Source organism: Ursus maritimus, unplaced genomic scaffold (assembly GCF_017311325.1).
Source record: "Ursus maritimus isolate PB19 unplaced genomic scaffold, ASM1731132v1 scaffold_25, whole genome shotgun sequence".
Classification (NCBI taxonomy): domain Eukaryota; kingdom Metazoa; phylum Chordata; class Mammalia; order Carnivora; family Ursidae; genus Ursus; species Ursus maritimus.
In genome coordinates this window covers 4,610,018-4,633,154 of record NW_024425008.1, presented here as the reverse complement: position 1 = coordinate 4,633,154, position 23,137 = coordinate 4,610,018, and the positions used below count along the sequence as shown (strand labels likewise).

The 23,137-nt window shown below is 43.1% G+C and overlaps 1 protein-coding gene across 4 annotated transcripts in view; it reads left to right on the top strand.

Moving 5' to 3' along the window:
• The window catches only part of EML1 (EMAP like 1), a 174,155-nt gene that overhangs the window by 79,827 nt on the left and 71,191 nt on the right, over nucleotides 1-23,137 (top strand). For all 4 annotated transcript variants that reach the window (XM_040641441.1, XM_040641442.1, XM_040641440.1 and 1 more), the window contains exon 2: nucleotides 18,056-18,238. In XM_040641441.1, the coding sequence (XP_040497375.1) occupies nucleotides 18,056-18,238 (183 nt within the window). The remainder of the gene's footprint in view (nucleotides 1-18,055; nucleotides 18,239-23,137) is intronic.

Sequence of the window (23,137 nt, the reverse complement as noted above, 5' to 3'; positions counted from 1 at the left end):
TTGCATTCCCACAGCAGGGCATCTGAAATTCAGTTCCTCCAATGCTAACCCACACTTTTTGCTATTTTATCTGATTTTGATGTTAGAGTCATGCTGGCATATAGGTTAGTTGAGAAATAGTCTCTCTCTTCAGTTGTCTGCAAGACTTTGTATAAAGTTGGTATTATTTCTTCCTGAAATGTTTGGTAGAGTCCGCCAGTGAAGTTATCTGGCTATAGGGTTTTCTTTGTGGAAAGGTTTTTAACTATAAATTCAGTTTCTTTAATAAAGCTATTAAGATGATCTACGTATTCTCTCTTGAGCTTTGGTAGTTTTATCTTTCAAAGAACTTGTGCTTTTATCCAAATTATTGATTTTATTGGTATAAAGTTGTTCTTAATATTCCTTTCTTATCCTTTTAGTATTTGGAGATTTGTAATGATATTACCTCTTATTCCTGATACTAATATTTTGTGCTCTTTCTCTTTTTATCCTGAGTAATTTGGCTACAGGTTTGTCAATTTTTTTATTGTCTCCAAGAACGAGCTTTTGTTTTTATTGATTTTCCCTGTTGTTTTTTTTTGTCCTAGTTCATTGATTTCTGCTCTAAAGTGTATCATGTCCTTTCTTCTGCTTCCTTTGCGTTTCTTCGGTAGCTGAGGTCATTTTCCTTCACCTCCTCCTCTCCTTTTCTTTTAAAGATTTATTTATTTATTTTAGAGAGAGGGAAAGCGAGAGCACAAGCGGGAGGAGCAGAGGAGAGGGAGAGAGAATTGGAGCCGACTCTGCACTGAGCATGGAGCCCAACACAGGGCTTAATCTCACGACCCTGAGATCATGACCTGAGCTGACTCCAAGAGTCGGCCAGTTAATAACCAACGGAGCCACCCAGACACCCTAGACTGTGTGTCTGTTCCTTTACCAGTCATACAGTGTTTTGATTACTGCAGCTTTATAATTAGTCGTAAAGGCAGGGAGTACCAGTTCTCTAACGTTGTTGCCCTTGTTTCAGTATCGTGTTGGCTATTCTTTTACCTTTCCATTATAAACTTTAGAATCAGTTTGTCAGGATTCACAAAATAGCTTGCTGGAATTATGGTTGGGATGGCGTTGAATCTGTAAATCAATTTGGGAAAAATTGGCATTACAACAATATTGGGACTTCTAATCCACGAATATGGAGTATCACTATTTCTTTAGATCTTTTTAAAGTTTCTTTATAGTAACTTTACATAGAAATCCTGTATATGTATTTTGCTAGATTTATACCTAAGTATTTCATTTTGGGACACTATTGTAATTGGCATTTTATTTTTAATTTCAAACACCACTTGTTCATTGCTAGTATATTGGAGAGCAATTGACTTTTGTATATTAACCTGGATCCTGCAACATTGTCATAATCACTTACTAGGTGTAGGAGTTTTTGTTGATTCTTTGGAATTTTCTATATAGGCAATCACGTCATCTGCAGAGTTTTATTTCTTCTTTCCCAATTTGCATCCTTTCACTTCCTTTTCCTGCCTTCTTGCACTCGCTAGGACTTCCAGTGCGATGTCCAGTAGGAGTGGTAAGAGGGACGTCCTTGCCTTGTTTCCATTCTGAGGGAGAAAAGCATTCAGTTTCTTACCATTAAGTGTGGTGTAGCTGTAGGTTTTTTGTAGATGCCCTTTATCAAGGCGAGGAACTTCTGTATTCGTAGTTTGCCAGATTTTCTCCTTGTCACTGGTCTTAAGCAGTTTGAATTTGCTCTGCTGCAGTGTAATTCCTTCATGCTTGTTATGCTTGGGACTTACTGGGCTTATTGATCTGTGGATTTATAATTTTCATCAGATTTGGAAAAAATTCGGCCATTATTTCTCCAATTATTTTTTGTTCGCTCCTCCCTCACCCCCTTCCTTTGGGGACTTGAATTACGTAGATATCAGGACACTTGAGGTTGTCTTACGAACTCCCTGGTGTTCTAATCTCATATTCTCTCCCTCCCTCTCTCCCAACCTCATTCCAGTCTGTTTTCTCTCTGTAGTTCATTTTGGATAATTTTTATTGCTATTTTTTCATGTTTACTAATTTTTTCAGTTAATCTCATCTAGCGGATTATAGTTTTCATCTCTAGAAGTTTGACTTTTTATTTTTCTATTTTTTAAATGTTTATTTATTTATTTATTTATTTGAGGGGGGAGGGTGGGGGAAGGGACAGAGGGAGCGAATATCCAAGCAGACTCCCACTGCGTGTAGAGCCTGAAGTGGGGCTCAATCTCATGATGCATGGAATCAGGACCAGAGCCGAAGCCAGGAGTTGGACACTCAACCGAGTTAGCTACCCAGGCGCTCTTAGAAGTTTGTCTTTTTAAAATATATATATATATATCTTCCATGCCTCTATCTAACATACTCAATCTTTCCTCTGGCTCTCGTATATATAATACAGTTACAGTAACTGTATAATTTCCTTGTCTACTAATTCTATCATTGCTGTCATTTCTGGGTTAGTTTGCTTGGTTGATTCTTTCCCTTATTATGGGTCATGTTTTCCTGCTTCTTGGAATGCCTGGTCATCATTTTTTTCTTGGATATCAGACATTATGAATTTTACCTTGTTGGGAGCTAGATATTTTCGTATTCCTATAAATACTTTTAAGCTTTGTTCTGGGATGTGGTTAAGTTACTTGGAAATAGTTTGATCCTTTTGAGTCTTGCTGTTAAGCCTTGTTGGGGGGGGCACCAGCATTTTAGTCTGGGGCAAAATCCTCTGAGTTCTCCACCCAATGCCCTGTGGATTCTATGGTTTTCCACCCTAGCTGATGACAGGAACTGTTCCCACCCCTGTGTAGGCTCTGGTGGTGGTTCTCTTTATTCTTTTTGGGTGGTTCTTGTCCCAGCCCGGGGTAACTTCCTCACGTGTAAGTGCTGACCCATACCTGGCAGAAGACTCAGGGGTCTTCTCTGCACATTTCCAAATGTTCTGTCCTTGTGGCTCCCTCCTCTTCAGGGTTCTGCCCTGTGAACTCATGGATTTTTCTGGACTTCCAGCTCTGTCTCCCCAACTTAGGGAGACCTCCAGGCTTCACCTCGGTTCCCTCCCTGCGTCACTTCTGGGAAACTCCAGGCTGTACGTGGGACAGTTATAGGGTTGGCCTCACTTCCGGGAACCTCTAGGCTGTATGCAGGGCAATTGTAGTGTCCCCTCTTTGGCTTAGCATTTCTGAGCGATCGCTGTCCCTCATCGTCTGATGCCCAGTGTCTTCAAAGGCCTTGTATAATATATTTTGACTGTTCCTTTTCGCTGTTGTAGGAAGGATGACATATACGGGGCCTATAACTCCATCTTGGCTGGAAGCAGAAGTTGATGGCACTTGAGAAAAAAAGTAGTTACAAAATATCCATAAAAAAAGGCAGAGAGGGCGCCTGAGTAGCGCAGTCGTTAAGGCGTCTGCCTTCGGCTCAGGGCGTGATCCCGGCATACGGGGCATACGGGGATCGAGTCCCACATCGGGCTCCTCCGCTGGGAGCCTGCTTCTTCCTCTCCCACTCTCCCTGCTGTGTTCCCTCTCTCACTGGCTGTCTCTCTGTCACTCTGTCACATAAATGAATAAAATCTTAAAAAAAAAAAAAAAAGCAGAGAAAGCATTTTACAGTAACAGCAGCGATCAGCAAAAGAATGTGGATAGTGGTTGGGACTCAGATGTCCTTTGGATTCTAACCTCAGAATGTTGTGTCCCCAAATTTGATAGGAACGGACAACAGAAGTCCTACAGTGAGAACCTAGGCATTTTCAGTTTTAATATCTCCCATGAGCCATACCCATCGACTGACTTATCCTGAAGACAGACTGTTACCTTCACAGTGTTTTAGGACGTTTTATCTTGGAGAGCCAGTTCCATGGCTTTCACCCATTCATGGATTTTCAACCATTTAAACTTTGCTTCTCTGACTTTCATCCCAGCAATTGAGGGACAGGCTCCTGTGCAGGGAAATATTGTCTGAAACTAATGGAAACAATCCAGTCTAGAAAATGACCAGTGTTATGGGGAATGGAGCCATAAAGTACTTTAAATGGAAGCATGTTATATTAATGGAAATTAATAGAAAAATAAGATAAGGTTAGCTTTTATTTTATTCTTTTTGCTGAAATGTTTTGAAACCATCATAGCAAATAAGAATTTATTAAAGCTACCTTTTTAGATACTTTTTTGTTAAGTCCATTTAGGACCTGACCACATGGTATCTAGACGTGGACAACAAATGTGACAAGTGAATATTGCAGTAGTGTCCTTGTAAAATAAAATTGAGATGACAGCTTTAGATCTCTCTCAAGTCCTATGCTATGCTCATTATTTTGTCCGCGCTCCCCTTCCCCACCTCTGTATTTTTAATCCTTCCTTTTGAGATTGGGATTGGCAATCCTGTGTGATTTACATCGGTCCTTTTCCTCCTCTTCCCCCCGCCCAGCTGTCCCTGGGACTGGCTACGCCCTCCTGTCCTCAGTGCTCCTTACACGGCTAGACTTTGGAACAAAGCCAAGTTTGAAAGCAGATCACTTTATGCCTTATTGGGGGTTTCTTTTCTGGTCAACTGCAGGATCTCTCATTTGCTTTAAAAGTGTAAAGTGGGAAAAAAAGAATCAACAAACTTAAAGTGTCTAGGTCTTTTAGTTTCTGGCAGAAACGAGAAACAAAATGACTTGCAAAGGTAGGGGTGTGTGTGTGTGTGCGTACGTGCATGCATGCAAGTGTGCATGTATGTTGGGGGCACGTGCGTGTATGTGCACGCACGTGGAGAGGGCATCGGTACGTGGGCGTGTGTGTGTGGGCTCATGGTGGTGTACGTGCATATGAGTGCATGCGTGTGTGTGTAGTATTAATCATTTCACAGATTTCAAGGAATCTCAGGGCTTCATGGAAAGTCTTTGTTGGCTTGGTAATTCTGGTTCGGCAAAATGAAATTAGAGTATATTTCAAGATACAGTAATTAACCCATTTTCTAAATGCTCAACTAGAGAATTCCGAGGCTGTTCTTCCCGTTAAGTGTGATTGTTCTCATTCATCCTCTGCTTCATTCATTATTCACAGTTGAAACCCAGCAGCTCACCTGAAATCCTGCTCTTCCCCCTTCACCTGTGTTTTGAAGCAGGTGTGTCTGGTCCTCACGTTACATTTCCAGCTGGGCTTTTTGCCAAGTTTGGGGTGGGGGGCGGAGCGGGGACAATTGCTCTCTCGTCCGTGTCCCTGTATTTCTGTGGTGGTTATTTGTGGGCCAGTCTCCTCTGCTAGACTGAGCCGGCTACAGGTGGGAAGGTCTCGGTGTTCGTTGCACTGCCCGGCACTAGGTCTGGCCCAGAAGGATGCTCGGGAACGTTAATTGAACTGGGCGGAAGCTCTGTTAGCTTTAAGCTCTGTGTCACTGAAATTCCAGCCCCGTCACCTGATGCTTCTTAGGGTCTTAGGTCTTACATGTATTTTTCTGGTCTCCAATACCACTTTTTCACAACCTACGACTCATCAAAGACTTTGAAGCCATTGCTCTCCAGATTCTGGGGGCTCTGCTGAAGTCCCTTTAATCAATAGGCAGTGGCTGCATTTTTCTATCGGTCAAGGGCTGCTGTAGAATTCTTTTACAGTCAAGAATACAAATGTTAGCTTGAGCATCCATCGAGACAGGTTTATTGGCAGAGGGGGTCAGTTCTTGTAGTTTTCTAGGAAGCGATGAATTTCAGAGTTGGACCTTATGTGGCAGGGCCAGCCCAGAGACAAGCAACACTCGGTGTGCCCAACGACCCAGGTGATCACAGCAGAACCGGGAGTTTGAGAGCAGAAATAAAGCTGGTGCCCTTCAGGGACGTCTGCGTGGCTCAGTCAGTTAAGCGTCTGCCTTCAGCTCAGGTCATGATCCCAGGGTCCTGGGATCGAGTCCCGCATCGGGCTCCCTGCCCTGCGGGGAGCCTGCTTCTCCCTCTGCCTGCCGCTCCGCCTGCTTGTGTGCGCTGTCTCTCTCTGACACATAAATAAATAAAATCTTAAAAAAAAGAAGAAGAAGAAGAAGAAAGCTGGTGCCCTTCAGCCAGGAGTGGTGGACAGGGCTGAGAATCTGACAGTAGAGCTGGAATCCATACCTGAAAATGACAGAGGGCGCGTCGCTTCTTACACTGACAGTGTCTACGTTGCTTTTGCGATTGGATGCTCCAGAATGGTTCAGAGTATGACGGTCAGTCTAACATAATATGGAGAGCCAGCTTTTATATGAAATGTCTGCCTGCAAATTATCGAGTGAAAGACTGTTATTCCTTACTGCTTATATGATCTAAAATGCTAAAACCTGGTAATGAGGTATTTTTCTAAATAGTATTTGTCTAATATTTTAGGAGAGGTAAAACAGAACAAAAATTCTATGTGTATTTTGCTTAGTACCACACAAGTCATTTAGATGGACAATGCATGTGGGGCAAAGAGTGGATGCCTTCCAGCTAGCCTTGGCTCACCGCTTTCTATTTAGAAGATTTAGAAGAGACGGATGAGAAACCTAGCTTCTTCAACCTCATCTACGGAATGGGGGTGACACCTCAGTGGGGGAATGTTGTACGGACTGGAGAGAATGCACACGAGGTAGAGTTTCTGACAGTAGTGGGTGGGGGAGGAAGAGCAGGTGTTATTGTTTTGGTGCCCTCCTTACTGTTGTAAAGATTTAAAGAAAAAAGTGGTGCCTGGATGGCTCAGTTGGTTAAGCATCTGCCTTTGGCTCAGGTCATGATCACCAGGTCCTGGTATCAAGCCCCTTGTTGGGCTCCCTGCTCAGCGAGAAGCCTGCTTCTCCATCTCTCTCTGCCTCTCCCCCAGCTCGTGCTCTCTCTTTCTCTCTCATATAAATAAATAAAATCTTAAAAAAAAAAAAGATTAAAAAAAACAATTAAAGAAAAGAGGACAACTCAAGATAAAGGGGACAGATTGTAAGCTAGCCTTTTAAAATTAATAGTTCCTCCTTTGACCTCCAGGAGCATTACTCAGACACCAACAGCATTTCAGAGTCAAGAGCCTGTTTCTCTCTACGTAATGAGAGAACCCTATGAACAGGCAACAAAGTGCACTTCCCTTGCCTTTTGAAACAGACAAGTTACTTGATCTTTTTGTGCCAGTTTTTACTGTAAAACAGTAGTTAAACCTAAAAGTCACATCCACAAATGGCTACGCGAAGATCTAGGGTAAAGGCAGAGCTACGGGGTCATCTTTTTGCCTCTGGATCCAGGGGTGATGGAGGACCCACCTGAATCCGTGACCTCTCTTGAAACTCAGAAGCTTGCATTAGGCGAGGTTCTCATGAGAGTGAAGTCAGAGGCGGGGCCGTGGACGTAATGCTTGGTCCATCCTTTGGCCACTCATCACGGGCTGTCATGGGAGGGCTTGTACAGGACTCTGCCTTACCTTAAGGTCAGTGTCACATTTCCTCAGCTTGACCGGAGGTGTTCCAGAGGCAGAAATGGTCCTTTTCACTCTAGAGCAGACCTGTCTCGTGGACCAACCGCTGCACAGTGCTTGCAGAAACCGCACAGTAACTATCGTCAATGCTGACTTCCCTGAAGGTCAGTGTTCGCTTTCGCTGTTACAAACAGTAGGACTCACAACAGTGAACTGTAGTAATACTAAACTACCATTTGTGTTGAGCATCTCTTTGCCACCACTTTGTTAGATGTTCAAATAAGTCAACGTTTATCCTCACAAGAACTTCAGAAGACAGGTGGTGTTCCTGCTAGAGCGGCCAAGTCCTTTGCCAAGACGACACAGCTAGTAAGTGACACACCGGGCATTGAACCTTTGCCCAATTTGAACTCCAAAGCAGTGCTCTTTCTCAGGGCCCAGGGCCCAGGGAGTCCAGAGCAGGGTTCACGGAGTGTCAGCCTCCCCAGGGACTAGTTTTCTGAACCGTGTTTGGACCTTGACAGAACGCTGACACGAGTCTGAGATCCGTAGCCCCGAGGAGGTCTGCCGCTGGCCGAGGACGCAGTGCCTTTAAGAGCAGTTAGCCAGCTAAGACATCTGTGCCACGGGCCTCACACCACCGTGGGTTGGGTCCTACCTCCGATTCGATCTCGTCTGTCCCTTTGCCTGTTCCGTCAGTTTGCGCGGCCTGGTCACTGATGGTTTCCTGATACCGAGATAAAGCGACTCTCTGCTCGTCATGTGTAAACAGATCCCCATGCCTTCCTAAGGACATGAGAAGGTGCCAAGGCCCCAGATACAAGATCCAGTTCATACGGAAGTGTAAAAAACCCAAGAGGTGCAAATATAAAGAAGATTGTCTTTTTCAACCCCCCCCCCCAACTCCACAAAGTGCAATGATGGGGGACAAGAATGCAAAAACTTCGAAAAAAAGATAAAGCAGTTCTGTTATTAACACTGTTTTAATGACATCCGTGGGTAGATTTTAGAGCTCCAGGAACGAACGTTATTTTAAAATTCATAACTCGCTAAGGTGTTACTCATGCTGGATTCCCAATCGAATAAGGTTCTCTCTGATGGAATTCAGGGGCACTCGCCCATCGTGTGCTGTGGAACCCTGTGAGATGTCCCGAGGCTGGAAATGGTTTGTGTTGGTTAGACCAGGCTTTGGGCTTTGGTTTTCTTTATGCCAATCCATTTTTTTTGCCAGCTGAATTTGAATTTGAAAAGTCATTTGAACAACACTGGCCTTTTCTATACCCAAGAAGGGTAAGACCTACAGACAGCTCACACTGCTGCCAAGAAGCCTTCCAGTCTGTTCTAGAGAGGAGCCACCCAAGGAGCAGAAGTAGGAGAATGAATTGCAGGCTAGGGCAGGATCTGCAAGCCACGGGCATTAATGTCACAGGGACAACTTCAGCAAGTCTTATAAACAGAGGTTCTCCTAAGCACACCAGACTTTTCCGTTTTTAATCGCTTGTATTTAAAGACAGGCATTGAGGTGGTTGGGGTTTTGTGCTTTGGGTTTTGGGAGTTTTTGGTAAAATATTAAAATTTGATTTTTTTTCTTATACAAATTTGACAATATAATTAAAATAGAGTCTGATCTATGCACTTTTATGAAAGGCATCTATAGAGCAAATGGAGGCCATAGGGATGCTATTTTGCATTGTAAATTTTTAGAACACGGAGCAGGCCTGCGCTACCTTACTTGGTATGCTGTTATAGGTATAATATTGTCTTGACAATGCAAGGTAGTATGAAACAGCCAACTTACTCCTTTTCAGTGCTGTGCGGGCCCCCACAGCCAGTGCACACCCTCTCTCCCAGCTGCTGTCTACTCACACAACCCCCAAATCATAGAAATGCATGATTCTATATGCCAGATTCTTTTATGACTTAGAAAAAACATACTATTAATCAAACACTAATTTCTAATTAATTTTCCAGTGCTATTTTGCTTAACAACGTTCAGACAACACACATAGGACTTTTGAAGGAAATGTTAAACTCAACTTCGGTGATTTTTATCAGTAATAATAATTAACACTAATGATGACAGTAGCCCTATTATAGCTGGTGTTTATAAAGCATTTACCATATGCAAAAATATATCCTAAGTGCTCTACATACATCAACTAATTGAATAGTACAACAACCGGCTGAGGTAGATAACTGTTGTTGTCTCTGTTTTACAAATGGGGAAACTGAGGCATGTGGCAATTAAATAATTTGCCCCAGGTCACACAGCTAGTAAGTAGCAGAGCTAGGATTTGAACCCATGTGATCTGACTGTCCAGAGTCCACGCTCTTTGCGACTAGAGTACATCCCCCTTCACAGGTACTCCCTGACACTAACTTAGTCCTATGATGGTTTCTTCCAATCCATAGATCTTTCCCTGCCCTCTTCCTGAGGCCGGAGACCTTCCCAGTTAGGTGTGCCGTGCTCCAGGCCGCCACGTGACAGCCGCTACACAGGCTTGCCCTCCTTTCTTTTATTCACGTGTTAACAGATTTTATTCAGCGGTTTCCCTGCTTCTGGAGGAGGATACCTTTGTCTCTCCCCTTTCCTCCCCTCCATTTGGCTTGACCTGGTCAAGTGGGGCTTTCTTGCTTTCCCATCCAGGTCTAAGGACAAACGGAGAAATCGCACAGAACTGCTGTCTATTCACAAGAAGTTGTGTAGAGCTTAAGGACGATCTCTTTCCAGTGAGCAACAAGTATTCAGTTTGGAATATTTCTTTGCTGAGATCTCAAGGTGTAATAACAACCAACCTCCACAAGCCAAATACCAGCAAAGCCAATGAGCAGACCTTATCTCCCTCGGACTCTCAAAACGTTATATTATTTTTTATGTTAACATTCAACACATCTGCTTTTTGGAGACAGTTCTATATATTTTAACACAGTATAGATTTGTGTAATTACCACCCCCATCAGGATCCAGAACATTTCCATCTTTCCCCAAAAATCCCTAGTGCTGGACCCCCACCCCAAGCCTTGACAGCCCCTGCTCTGTGCTCCTTCACTAGAGTTTTGGCTCTTGGATAGTGTCACATCAGTGCAATGATACAGTGTGTCACCTTCAGAGACCGACTTCTTCACTCGGCGTAGTGAGTGATCCCCCCCAAACCGCAGTATCAGTGGTTCCTTCCTGTTTATTACTCTGTGGATGCAGCGTATCCGCCCACCAGTCGAAGGACCTTTGAGTTGTTTCCGGTTTTTACCAACTATGAATAGAGCCCCTCTCAACTTTGACGTACAGGTTTTTATGAACGTGGGTGTTCATTTCTCTAGTAAGTACTTGGGGATTGCTAGGTCACAAGCCGTGAGTGTGTTTAACTTCATAAGAAAGTGCCAAGCTGCTTTCCCAAGTGAGCCTACCATCTTGTGTCCACCAGCAACCTAAGAGAGTTTCTGTGCCTTATACTCTGGCTGCACCTTGTTTTGTTGGTATTTTGTATTTTAGCCATTCTAGGAGCTGTGTAGTGATCGCTCATTGTGGTTTGAATTTGCATTGCTCCAATGGCCAGTGGCGCTGAGTGTCATTTTCACGTGCCTGTTGGGCGTTTGGTGAAATGTCTATTCAACTCTTTTGCCTGTTTTTAAATTGGAGTGTTTGTTTTCTCATTGCTGGGTTTTAAAAGTTGTTTATATGTCTCCATCTACAGGGAGGGACAGAAAAAAAAGACATACTCACCTGAAACAGTATGAATCCTCCATTAGGAGTATAGAGATTGATGTTTGTAGTTCTTGGAAGGTGAGGAGTGTGTAAAAAGTCATTTGCAAACTCGTACCTCAAGTTTGATTTCTTTAGAGAGATAGGTCTGTGATATATTTTTAAAGAGTTATACACTGTTTTCTTCATAAGATCTTAGCAGTTTTATACGTATGTGAATGCGTGATGAGTTCTCTGGGTTGTCGGGAACTCTCTCTCGGAAGTGCTGTAGACACACTTAAACAGTATTTCTGTGTACGAAACAATGATCTGTTACCTAGAACGTTGGCAGAACCTGAATTTAGGGGCATTGCAGATTTATATCCAGTAAGCAGAAATTACAAAATGGTAGATTTCAATTTCAAAGGCCATGATTATCTGAGTACTCATTATGCTTCCCTGTTTCCATGTTTTTGTTTCAAGTATTTCTGTTGCCTGAATGCCATTCTTCTTGCTTTTCCACGTAGGTGATTTTGCCCATCAAGGCCAACCCCCACTGGCTCCTGTTTTCCCGGATAGAATCAATATCCCCCTCTCTATGTTCACTTACCACTTTACATATTTCTCAATTATGTAACTTGTCAGATTGTCTTAGAAATTTGTGGACATGTGTCTTCTCTACTACACAGAGAGCTTTTGAAGGATAACTGTGTTAATCCAATCATCTTCATATCCCCAGCAACTAATTTGATGCATGCTTCATAAGAGATACCCACTTACCCATCTATTCATTCATTTACCAAATACTTATTGAGTTCCTAAGAGGTGTTGCAAAGTGGGAAGGTAGAGCAGTGGACTGGCAGAAAAAATTTCTGCTGTCGTGGAGGTTACATTTTATTGAAGTTTTCAGAGAACTGGCTTCTGATTTCATATATTTTCTTCATTGTTTGTCCATATTTTATCCCATTGATTTCATCTCCTTGTTATTTCCCTTCTTTCTTCTTGATTTTGTTTTAATTTGCTTATCTTTTTCTAGTTACTTAATGTGAAAGCTGAGAATCATTGAGAATTCTCTCCTTTCCTAATAAAGAGATTTTAAAGCTATTAATTTTCCTCAAAGACCAGCTTTGCTGCAACCCACACATTTTGATATGTTATATTTTCACTATCATTCAATTAAAAATATTTTCTAATTTCTCCTGTGATGTTGTCTTTGACTCAATGATTATTTAGAAGTGTGTTGTTCGGGGCGCCTGGGTGGCATAGTCAGTTGGGCACCCAACTCTTGATTTCAGCTCAGGTCATGATCCCAGGGTCGTGGGAGAGAGTCCTGTGTTGGGCTCTACACTCAGCAGGAGTCTGCCCCTCCCCTGCTCATGCTCATTCTGTCTCTCAAATAGGCAAATGAATGAATAAAATCTTTTTTAAAAAGAAGTGTGTTTAATTTATAAGTAGAAGGGGTTTTCCTGGTCCTCTTTCTATTTTTTGATTTCTAATTTAATGCCACTGTGGTCAGAGAACATACTCTTTTAGACTTTAACTTCATCCACGTCTGTTTTTTGGGTTGAGAACATGATGTGTCCTGGAAAATGTATGGTGTGCACTGCCATTGTTGAGTTAGCTTTCCATACATATCCAGGAAGTCGAAGTGGTTTATAATGCTGTTCAAACTTTCTACTTCTTAACTGATTTCTTAAATTAATTGTCCTATCAGTTGCTGAGAGAGGAGTGATAAAAACTTCAGGAATAGGGGCGCCTGGGTGGCACAGTTGTTAAGCATCTGCCTTTGGCTCAGGGCGTGATCCCAGCGTTATGGGATCGAGCCCCATGTCAGGCTCCTCCGCTATGAGCCTGCTTCTTCCTCTCCCACTCCCCCTGCTTGTGTTCCCTCTCTCGCTGGCTGTCTCTATCTCTGTCAAATAAATAAATAAAATCTTTAAAAAAAAAAAAAAACTTCAGGAATAATTGTGGAATTGTCTATTTCCCACTTCAATTCTGTTTTTGCCTCATGTATTTTAAACCTCTATTGTTATGATTGTCTTGTCTTTCTGATAAATTGATCCTTTTTTCATTATGAAATGGGCCTCTTTATCTCTGGTAATACATATTATTTGGTATCTATTTTATCTGATTATTAATATTGGCACTCTAGCCTTCTTATGCTTAGTGTTTGCATGCTATGTCTTTTTCTCCATTCATTTATTTTTAACTTGTGTCTTTGTATTTAAAGTGTGTATCTTGTAGACAGCATATAGTTGGGTCTTGTTTTTTATTTTTCTCACATTCTTGGACTTTGAATTGATGTGTTAGTTTTTTTTTTTTAAGATTTATTCCTTTATTTTAGAGAGAGAGCAAGTGTGGGGGAGAGGGGAAGGGCAGGGGGAGAGAGAGAGAGAGAGAGAGAGAGAGAGAAAGAATATGAGAATCTCAAGCAGACTCCCCGCTGAGCAGGGAGCCTGACACAGGGCTCAATCCTAGGACCCTAAGATCACAACCTGAGCTGAAATCAAAAGTCAGACTCAACCAACTGAGCCACCTAATTGATGTGTTTAATGGAATTATTGCTTTATTTTTTTTTTTTTAAAGATTTTATTTATTTATGTGACAGAGATAGAGTCAGCCAGCGAGAGAGGGAACACAAGCAGGGGGAGTGGGAGAGGAAGAAGCAGGCTCATAGTGGAGGAGCCTGATGTGGGGCTCGATCCCAGAACGCCGGGATCACGCCCTGAGCTGAAGGCAGACGCTTAACCGCTGTGCCACCCAGGCGCCCCGGAATTATTGCTTTAATGTAACATTTAATGTAGTTATTACTATGTTAAGTTTACATTGATCATTTTCCTTTTTTTTTTCCTATTTGTTTACTTTCTGTTCCTCTCTCCCTCTTTTCCCCTCTTCTTTTGGATTATTTGAGTATAGAATTTCAATTTAATATTTCTGTTGGTTTTTTTTTTTTTTTTAGCTATACTTATTTGCATTATTCTCTAGTAGTTCCCTAGGGATTACAATATACATCTTTAACTTTTCATGGGTCCCTTATAGTCAATAATGTATAATATTAAACTTTTATGTAAAATATTAAAACCTTGCAGATCCATGTCTTCCCCATCCTTTGTGTTATGGTAGTTATGTGTATGACATGTGCACACCTTATGGATCCTGTCAGTGTCATAACTTCCATCTTCAACGGCTTAAAGGTTATAAGAACAGTAACAGGAAAACGCAAAAAGGAAAAAAAAGTCTTGAACTCACTCAGACATTTTATCACTTCCAGGGCTCTTCATTCTTTCCTGAGGGTCTGAGTTTTGATCTTACATAATCTCCCTTTACCCTGAAGAACTTCCTCTGGTACTTCGTGTAATGTTGGTCTGCTGGCAATGAATTCTTTCAGTTTCCATTTATTTTTATGTTTTTTCTTTGCCTTCGCTATTGGAGGATATTTTTGCTGGATATAGAATTCTGGATTGAATTTTCTTCATTCAGTACTTTATTTTTTTTTAAGATTTATTTATTTCAGACAGAGAGAGAGCACAAACGGGGGGGAGGGGCAGAGGGAGAAGCAGATTCCCTGCTGAGCAGGGAGCCCGATGTGGGATTCGATCCCAGGACTCTGACCCGCCGAAGGCAGATGCATCACCGACTGAACCACCCAGGCGCTCCACTCAGTACTTTAGAGATGTTCCGCTGTCTTCTAGTCTGCGTGGTCTTTCCGCACTATATCCTATGTCCGTTTGCCCTTGCTGCGTTCAGGATGTGCACGTCATCTGGTTTTCCGCAATTCGATTATGATGTACCTTGGGCGGGGCTTCTCTGTGTTTATTCTGCGTGGTGTTCGTCTAGCATTTTGTTTTACATTTCTGTCTTTCATCAGATTGAGGATATGTGGGGCCTTTATGTGTTAGATATTTTTTTCTGCCTCATTCTCTTTCTTTTTATATTCCAATGTAGTGTATGTTGGACCGTTTGAGATCCTCTAACAAATCCCCAAGGGACTTGGCTAACTTCTTTTCTCAGTTCTTTTCTCTGTGTTCTTCACCCTGGAGACGTCCTCCACTCATCCTCAGGTTTACTGGTCTTTCCTCCATCACGTCCATGCCGCTGCATCCAGTCAGCGAATTGTCTGCTCCAGAAGTTGTATTTTTCAGTTCTAGAACTTCCATTTGGTTCATTTTTTATTGTTTCTGTTTCTCTGCCAGTGCGTCCCACTTCTCCATTGAAATTTTCATTCATTGGAAATACCTCATTTTCCTTATCTGTTTGTTCCAATATTTTGTCATTTGGAGTTGAACTCAGTGTATTTTCTTTTCTCTTGAGACTGTGTTCCATTTCTTGATTCTTAGTACGTTGAGCAATTTTGGATTATATCCTGGACATCACAAATCTTAAGTTGTAGGGATTTTGTCTTCTCTTATTTTCCTCTGAGAAGTGTCCTTTCCCTTGTCTAGGTGGCTACGTTCCTTGGCTGGACTTGAACTGCAAACTGCTTCTTGGGCGTCTCCTCCAATCTGAGTTCCGCTCTTCTGCTGTTAGTGGTGGTACTTGAGTCTGTTCCGTGCTGGTGCAATTCCTGGGTCAGCCAGAGCTGAGATAGGCAGAATTTGGGAATCCCCCTCTGGCATCTTTCCTTCTGGAATTTCCCCACTCTCCTCGGTGTTCACAGTTTTTGGACTTCACTTCTTGGTTTTCTTTGGACAAAATGGCTACAGGGTTTCCCACATGTACGCTCACCCCTGCTGTGTACCACTTAGATCTGGCTAGAAGCCATGCAAAAGGGATTTACTTGTTTATTTTTCCAAGTGAGTGTGAACTCCCCACCAGAGTCTATACACCTGTGTCTCCCCTCCAGTACTTCCAGGTAGTTGTTTTTTTGTATAATTTCTAGGCTTACAATTGCCTTCTGTGGGCAGGAGGGGGTGGGTGCTGTCCATGAAGGGTTTGTCATACCTGGAAGCAGAAGCAAGTCCATGATGCTTACATTGTAGTTGGGAGATAGCAGATAAGCTAACAAGAGCACGGTAACATTATGGAAGGGAGAAATAAAGTTGAGGTGATCCAAGTACCAGCCTTAGGTTAGGTTGTTAGGAAGCATCTCTGAAGAGCTCTGGTTGAATTCACACCTAAAGAACAGAAGAATTTGGTCATGCAAAAAGCTCGTTGAGAAATGTTTTAAGTATGGGTGCCTGGGTGGCTCAGTCCTTTGAGCATCTGACTCTTGATTTTGGTTCAGGTCATGATCTCAGGGTCATGAGATTGAGCCCTGCATTAGGCTCCGTGCTGGGCATGGAGCCTGCTTAAGATTCTCTCTCTGCCTCTCCCTCAGCCACTCCCCTGCCTCTCTCTAAAAAAAAAAAAAAGAAAAAGAAAAAGAGATGTTTCAAGGAAAGGCAACAGCAGATCCCAAAGCTGTTAGGGCAGTTGTGAAAGGTCAGTGTGACCAAAGCACGGAGAGTGAAAGGAGGAGTTACATGAGATGAGTTTCCGAGGAAGGAGACTATGTGGGCCCTGGGAGGCCTTGGTAAGGAATTGGCGATTAACGGCTCTGTACAAGAGACCAGGATTGCCATCGCTGTAAGGGGACACTTACCAAACCGATTTGACCACTCGTGTTACTTTGTCCGAGTACCCAGACCTTAGCAGGCATGACTGGTACATAGTGTAGTCTTGGGTTTTTTTGTTTTTAACGAAGTCAAAAATTTTATTTATATGATCTTAGACTCTGCGTTGCGGCTAACTTTTATAACATTACTATCTATCATGTTTTGACTGAATAATAAGATTATCCATAATTATCTGAAGAGGCTATTAAAATACTTCTTCCGTTTCCTATTGCGTGTCGGCATGAGGCCAAATTATCTTCGTATATTCCAACCAAAATAACATATCACAGCAGATTGAACGAAGAAACAAATCCAGTTTTCTAATAAGTCAGACATTAAAGAAAATTTTTAAATAATCAAAATGTCAGTCTTTTCACAAAACTATTTTTGTTTTTAAAAACACAGCAATTTTCCACAATAATGTGTTATCGAATGTCATGCTTTTGTTGCTTTTAAATAGGTCATGATTCAATATTTATAAAATGCCTGTCTTAATTTCCAATATCGTTGGTACTGATGGACTCATTCACACCATCAGAAGCTACTTGTGGTCCTCAGTAACTGACTAATATAAAGGAGTCCTGAGACCAAAACATTTGATAACTGCTATGTCAAAGCTATTTTACCTGCAAAAGATGATACATTAACTTTACCTACATAGTGAAATCATGCAAAAAGGTTTTTTTCTCACATTTTTATTTAAATTCTAGTTAGTTAACATATGGTGTATAATATTGGCTTCAGGAGATAGTGTAGTCGTATGATTATGTGACCACCCCGTCAGCTAGCATCAATGGCACCAAAGCTAGAAGACCGTGCAGTGGATTTCTGCAGTGTGTGCGAAATTGAAGTGGGTGCACCCTAGCCGCCCCCCTCCCCGGCCTCTGAGGTCTCTGACGTCATGGGAAAGAAAATATGTTGCCTTGTGTCTAGAATAATATAATAGCAATTAAAACCACAGCTAAGGGCACCTGGGTGGCTCAGTTGGTGAAGCGTCTGCCTTCGACTCAGGTCATGATCTCAGGGTCCTGGGTCCTGGGATCGAGCCCCACGTTGGGCTCCTTGCTCAGCAGGGAGTCTGCTTCTCCCTCTCCCTCTGACCTTCCCCACGACTCATGCTCTGTCTCTCTCCCTCTCTGTCTCAAATAAATAAATAAAATCTTAAAAAAAAAACCCACGCAGCTAAAAAATGAAAAGCACAAGCAGAACGAAAAGACTGTAGTAGAATGAGGCGCAGTCGTCATAGGTCGTAAAAGCTGTCCCATGTTTCTGCATAAGAGCTTTGCCTTCCATTGATAAATATTGTTATGTGTTAGCCACATGCACGCACATGGATGTTGGTCTGATCTCCCTGGGGGCACTAACGAGTCACTGGTTCCTCTCCTGTGGTTCAGATGACAGCGCTTCGGCGGCCAGCAGCATGGAGGTGACAGACCGCATTGCCTCCCTGGAGCAGCGCGTCCAGATGCAAGAGGATGACATCCAGCTGCTCAAGTCGGCGCTGGCGGACGTGGTTCGGCGGCTGAACATCACGGAGGAGCAGCAGGCTGTGCTGAACAGGAAAGGACCTACCAAAGGTGGGCATCTTAGATGTGCGGGCGGCAGACAACCTGGTCTGGCAGCAGGTGTTCGCCCCTAGCGCGTATGCGCATGCTTGAGCTTTGACACAGACCCAAGACTCAGAACACCAAGCAGCTGCTCTTGGCATTGCCAAAATCATCACACAAAGCAGGACAGGGTGTTTTTGGCTTGATGTTAGTGAGTTGTTCAGCCCAAGGGTGTACGTGAGTAGGTAACCAGTAAACGCTCAGAACCACCCACGGTGGATGGTCAGGAGCAATCGTGTATCAAGTTTAGGAGGGGGGACGTAGCTTGCAAGGCAGAACCTAGAACCGAAAAACCCCACGATCCTTTGGGCACCCTGGAGGCTGTTCGCCCTAGAAACTTCTTGATAACTCTCCTGTCTTTCTTTATACTCAGCTTGTCTGCTACCGTTCAGTTCAGCATAGCCAACAGTTAATTATCCAATGTCTCGGCGAAGCTCGGAGCCAAGGCCTGGGGGCCCAGAGGGGGCCCTGAGGAGCCCAGAACCCGTACGTTCATCACTCACTGCCCCCGCCCCCCTTAGCTAGTAAGCTCCTCCTGGGCACAGCTGCCTGTTTCGAATTTCCTGCTCTGCTGTCCAGGAGAACGTAGCCTACTACAGAATTCAGTACCTAGTGGGTTTCTGGCAAATTTAAATCATCGTTTCATGTCCCTGTGGCGCCTATGTGTGAAACATAAAAAAAGCAATATTTGTGTTTGAAGTAACTTTGTAGTGACCCTCTTCCTAAAATTTGGAAGTGTGACACCTCGTAAAAGCTTCTGTCCTGCTACTCATCGTCCCCCAATGTCTGTTCAACCCATATACATTGCTCGTCGTTTGCCAGGATTTCTGTTCCTCGTGGCTAACTTTAGAAAACAGAATTCATCTTGGCTGTTAAATTCCTTTGATTGAAACATTTGAGATCACACTGGCATGTAAATGTCCCTTTAAAATTAGCTTTTTTTTTTTTTTTGGTTGTTTGGATTTAACAAATTATTTCACAGTTACCATGTTTTTCTTGGAGTCAGGAGAGGGTACTGTCTTATGTTGCATATGTTACTTTTTTCTCAAGTGCTTGGCTACATTTTCACATATCCGCGGAAAGAAATCTATTTCTTTGTCCTTCTGGGTAATTATCACCAGCTCCATGTAAGAGATACATGCTGGGCAATGTCTACATATTTCTGTAATTTTTTTTATCTGAGTATAGTTGACACACAGTGTTACATTAATTTCGGGTGTAAAGCATAGTGATTTAATATCTCTGGATGCCGTGCTCACCATAATTGTAGCTGCCATCTGTTACCATATAACACTACCTCTTGAATAATCCTTTTATTTATTTATTTACAAGATTTTATTTATTTATTTGAGAGACAGAGCACAAGCGGTGGGGGGGGGGTGCAGAGGGAGAGGGAGAAGCAGGCTCCCTGCTGAGCAGGGAGCCCAACAAGGGGCTGGATCAGGACCCCGAAATCAGGACCTGAGCTGAAGTCAGATGTTTAACCAACTGAGCCACCCAGGTATCCCTTGAATAATCCTTTTAAATCATGTGTTTTTTTTTTTTCCTTCCTCCTAAGTTACAGAGTGATTAGGAAACTTTAAAAAGAAACCAGTTCATTTTAGATACTCTTGACCTGCTCAGCTTTCCAAAAATAAAACCGACGACTACTCTACCCTAAAGGGTCCATTCGAAGTTGTTACTTCATATAAAACGTCAGACTTCCAAAACTTCTGTTTTTAAAACAATTAGGGAAAAAATAATACAAGAGACCTGCCAAGGAGTTTTCTTCCCTTGATTAAGGGTGAGGTTTGCTTTTTATGAAACTTTGTCTAGGAGAATGATTTGTTTTCATAGTGACCTCTATTTCTCTATAATATTCTTTTCATAAGTAAAAGTAAATCAGAGCATAATAGCCAGGGGGTCACTCACCCCAAGAAGTAGAACAAAGATCATAAGAGAGCTGGTGAGTGGGGTGGCATCCCCAGGATACAATGGGCCACGGTTTCCCCCAAGCAGGTAATTACAGGACAGAGGAAGCAGAGGTGGGGAGGTGGAGGAGGGGGCCTGTCCGAAGCTCTGGGTCGCTGCTTCCCTTCTGGGGAGGGTCGTGTGGGTGCGTGCGCACCTGTAGCTGGACAGCTATAGTCAGTAGCCACAGCTCAGTTGGGGGATCTTTCAGACAAGGTGGATTGGAGGCAAACTTGTTTTGGTTGTAAAAGGCCACATTATTATTATTATCGCACTTTACAGTATTTTGGCCTGCCAGCCTCGTGCAGACTTGAAGAAGACGGGACACACGGCATTCCAATGGTTAAACATTAAGTGTTGTCAGCTTAGGGTTCATGTTTCGGGCTTGGGGTGCACATCTTTGCACTGTTTGCCCCGTGACAGGAATGGCTGTGCCACCACGAAACAGGCCACACTGGTGGGCAGTGAGCTTTCAAGGCGCTCAGCATGGTTCAGCTCAGAGAAAGTGCGCGGTGGGTGCCGTGGCTACGCCACAGTCACCCCTCGCTGGTAGACGGCAGGGTCCACACAGTCGCCCCAGTGTTGCCCGTGAGGCCGTCTATCATGATTCTAGGCCCTTTCCATGACAGACCTTCACTTATGTGAAGAAAGTTTTCGTGACCTCTCAGCTTTGACTTACTTTATTATTCTTTGCATGACTTCACTAGCATAACAATGAGGACTGCAGTCTCAGGATAATAATTCACTGACAGATCGCGTTCATGGCTCCCCGAGACAGGGGGCAGATTGTGGCCAACCCTTCCGATGCTGGGCCTGTGGACGTAGGGTTTATACAGAGGGAGCGACGTCTCAGACCACTTTTCCTTGGCAACATTCTCCTGTCCCTGGGATTTTTAACAGTGCTACCGCCCTGGGTCTTAGGAGTTATTCAGTCTCTACCTAAGCTCCCCAAACTTTGTTCCTCTTGTTTTCTTTTGCCTTTGGTGTTTTGTTTAGGTATTAAGAACTGGTTGCCCTGTCATGCATCTTAGCTCGAGAGAACCTCAGCCTGCAAATTTGCTTTTGTTTATGTTAGATCGACTCTCAGATGGGGAGATATGGCATTTTTTAGTTATGCTGAGCTTGGGTTACCATATAGTGGAGAAAAGAGAATCAAATAGTTTGTGAAGGCCCATATTTTAAAAATTCTTGGCGATATTAAAGCTTTTCGGTGTTGTGGTTGGAGCGGGGGCAGTCTTCCTGGCTCCCTAGCAGAATGCGGTGAGAAGACCCTCTTATAGATTGCTGTTGTGAGTATAAGTACAGAAGAGCTTCAAGAATAAGAGTTTGCTGCCACATCATGCACTTTGGGGGATAAATGGATAGAAAGGAATGGAAGGAATGCAAGCTATAGGGGCATGGCTAGAAAACCCGCAGCCCTTCGTAGGCTTGAATACAGTGTTATCTTTAAAAAATGTCTGTGTTATTGGTAACAACAGGGAAAGTGCCCATGCATTGCATTAAGAGTCAAGAGCAAGGGGCGCCTGGGTGGCGCAGCGGTTAAGCGTCTGCCTTCGGCTCAGGGCGTGATCCCGGCGTTCTGGGATCGAGCCCCACATCAGGCTCCTCTGCTATGAGCCTGCTTCTTCCTCTCCCACTCCCCCTGCTTGTGTTCCCTCTCTCGCTGGCTGTCTCTATCTCTGTCGAATAAATAAATAAAATCTTTAAAAAAAAAAAAAAGAGTCAAGAGCAAGATATGAAACTGTTTATATGGCATAATTCAAGTAAATAGACAAAATCTGTGCAAAAAGACGGGAAAGAGTTATACCAAGAGTTATCATTGATGGTGTTTTTTTTTCCGAGTGATAGGATTGTGATTGCTTTTCTCTATACTTGTTAGTTGTTTTCTAAATATTCTTTGGTGTAATAAGCAAAAGAAACTTGTGTTTTTAAAAATGACTCCTTTCTGGGGCTCCTGGGTGGCTCAGTCAGTTAAGCGTCTGCCTTTGGCTCAGGTCATGATCCCGGGGTCCTGGGATTGAGTCCTGCATTGGGCTCCCTGCTCAGTGGGGAGTCTGCTTCTCCCTCTGCCCCTTCCCCTGCTTGTGTGCTCTCTCTCTCTCAGATAAATAAAGAAAATCTTTTAAACAACTCATTTAAAAAAATTAAAAAATGAAAATTACTCCTTTCTTACCCCTGAATCTGATCTTCACCGCACTGAGAACAGCAGCAGGGCTCAGAGCACATGTCCGGAGGCTGGAGTTGGCTCACGTGTGTTCTCAGGAAGACAAGGAATCATGGTTTGGAGTTAAATTCATAATGGGCCCATTGTACACATGCATGGCTAATTTCCATTTCAGTGCAAGGGGAGTGCGATACGATTTTACTGTAAAATGTAGATTAAAATATAGTCATTGTCCCATGTATCTGGGGTTGTCTGCTTTGTTATGCATTAACTGGCAAGTAAGTTCTATTTATCATTTTATTTATTTTTTATTTTATTTTATTTTTTTAAAAGATTTTATTTATTTATTCGACAGAGATAGACAGCCAGCGAGAGAGGGAACACAAGCAGGGGGAGTGGGAGAGGAAGAAGCAGGCTCATGGCGGAGGAGCCTGATGTGGGGCTCGATCCCATAACGCCGGGATCACGCCCTGAGCCGAAGGCAGACGCTTAACCACTGTGCCACCCAGGCGCCCCCTATTTATCATTTTAAATTTTGCTTGTGTGTTCAGACCGTAATTCGGCAGTTTGCCTTTTGTAAACTTTAATATACCTTTTACAGACTTTTTTATTGGTTCTATTCAGAGCCCCATTAATTAACAGATCAGAGAATTACTAAATACAACCGAACTTTCTGGTCGAGATGCTCATATGAACGTAGGTCCTGCTGTTCTGGGACATCAAAACCTCCCAGTGTCAGGACTTAGCCCCGAGAG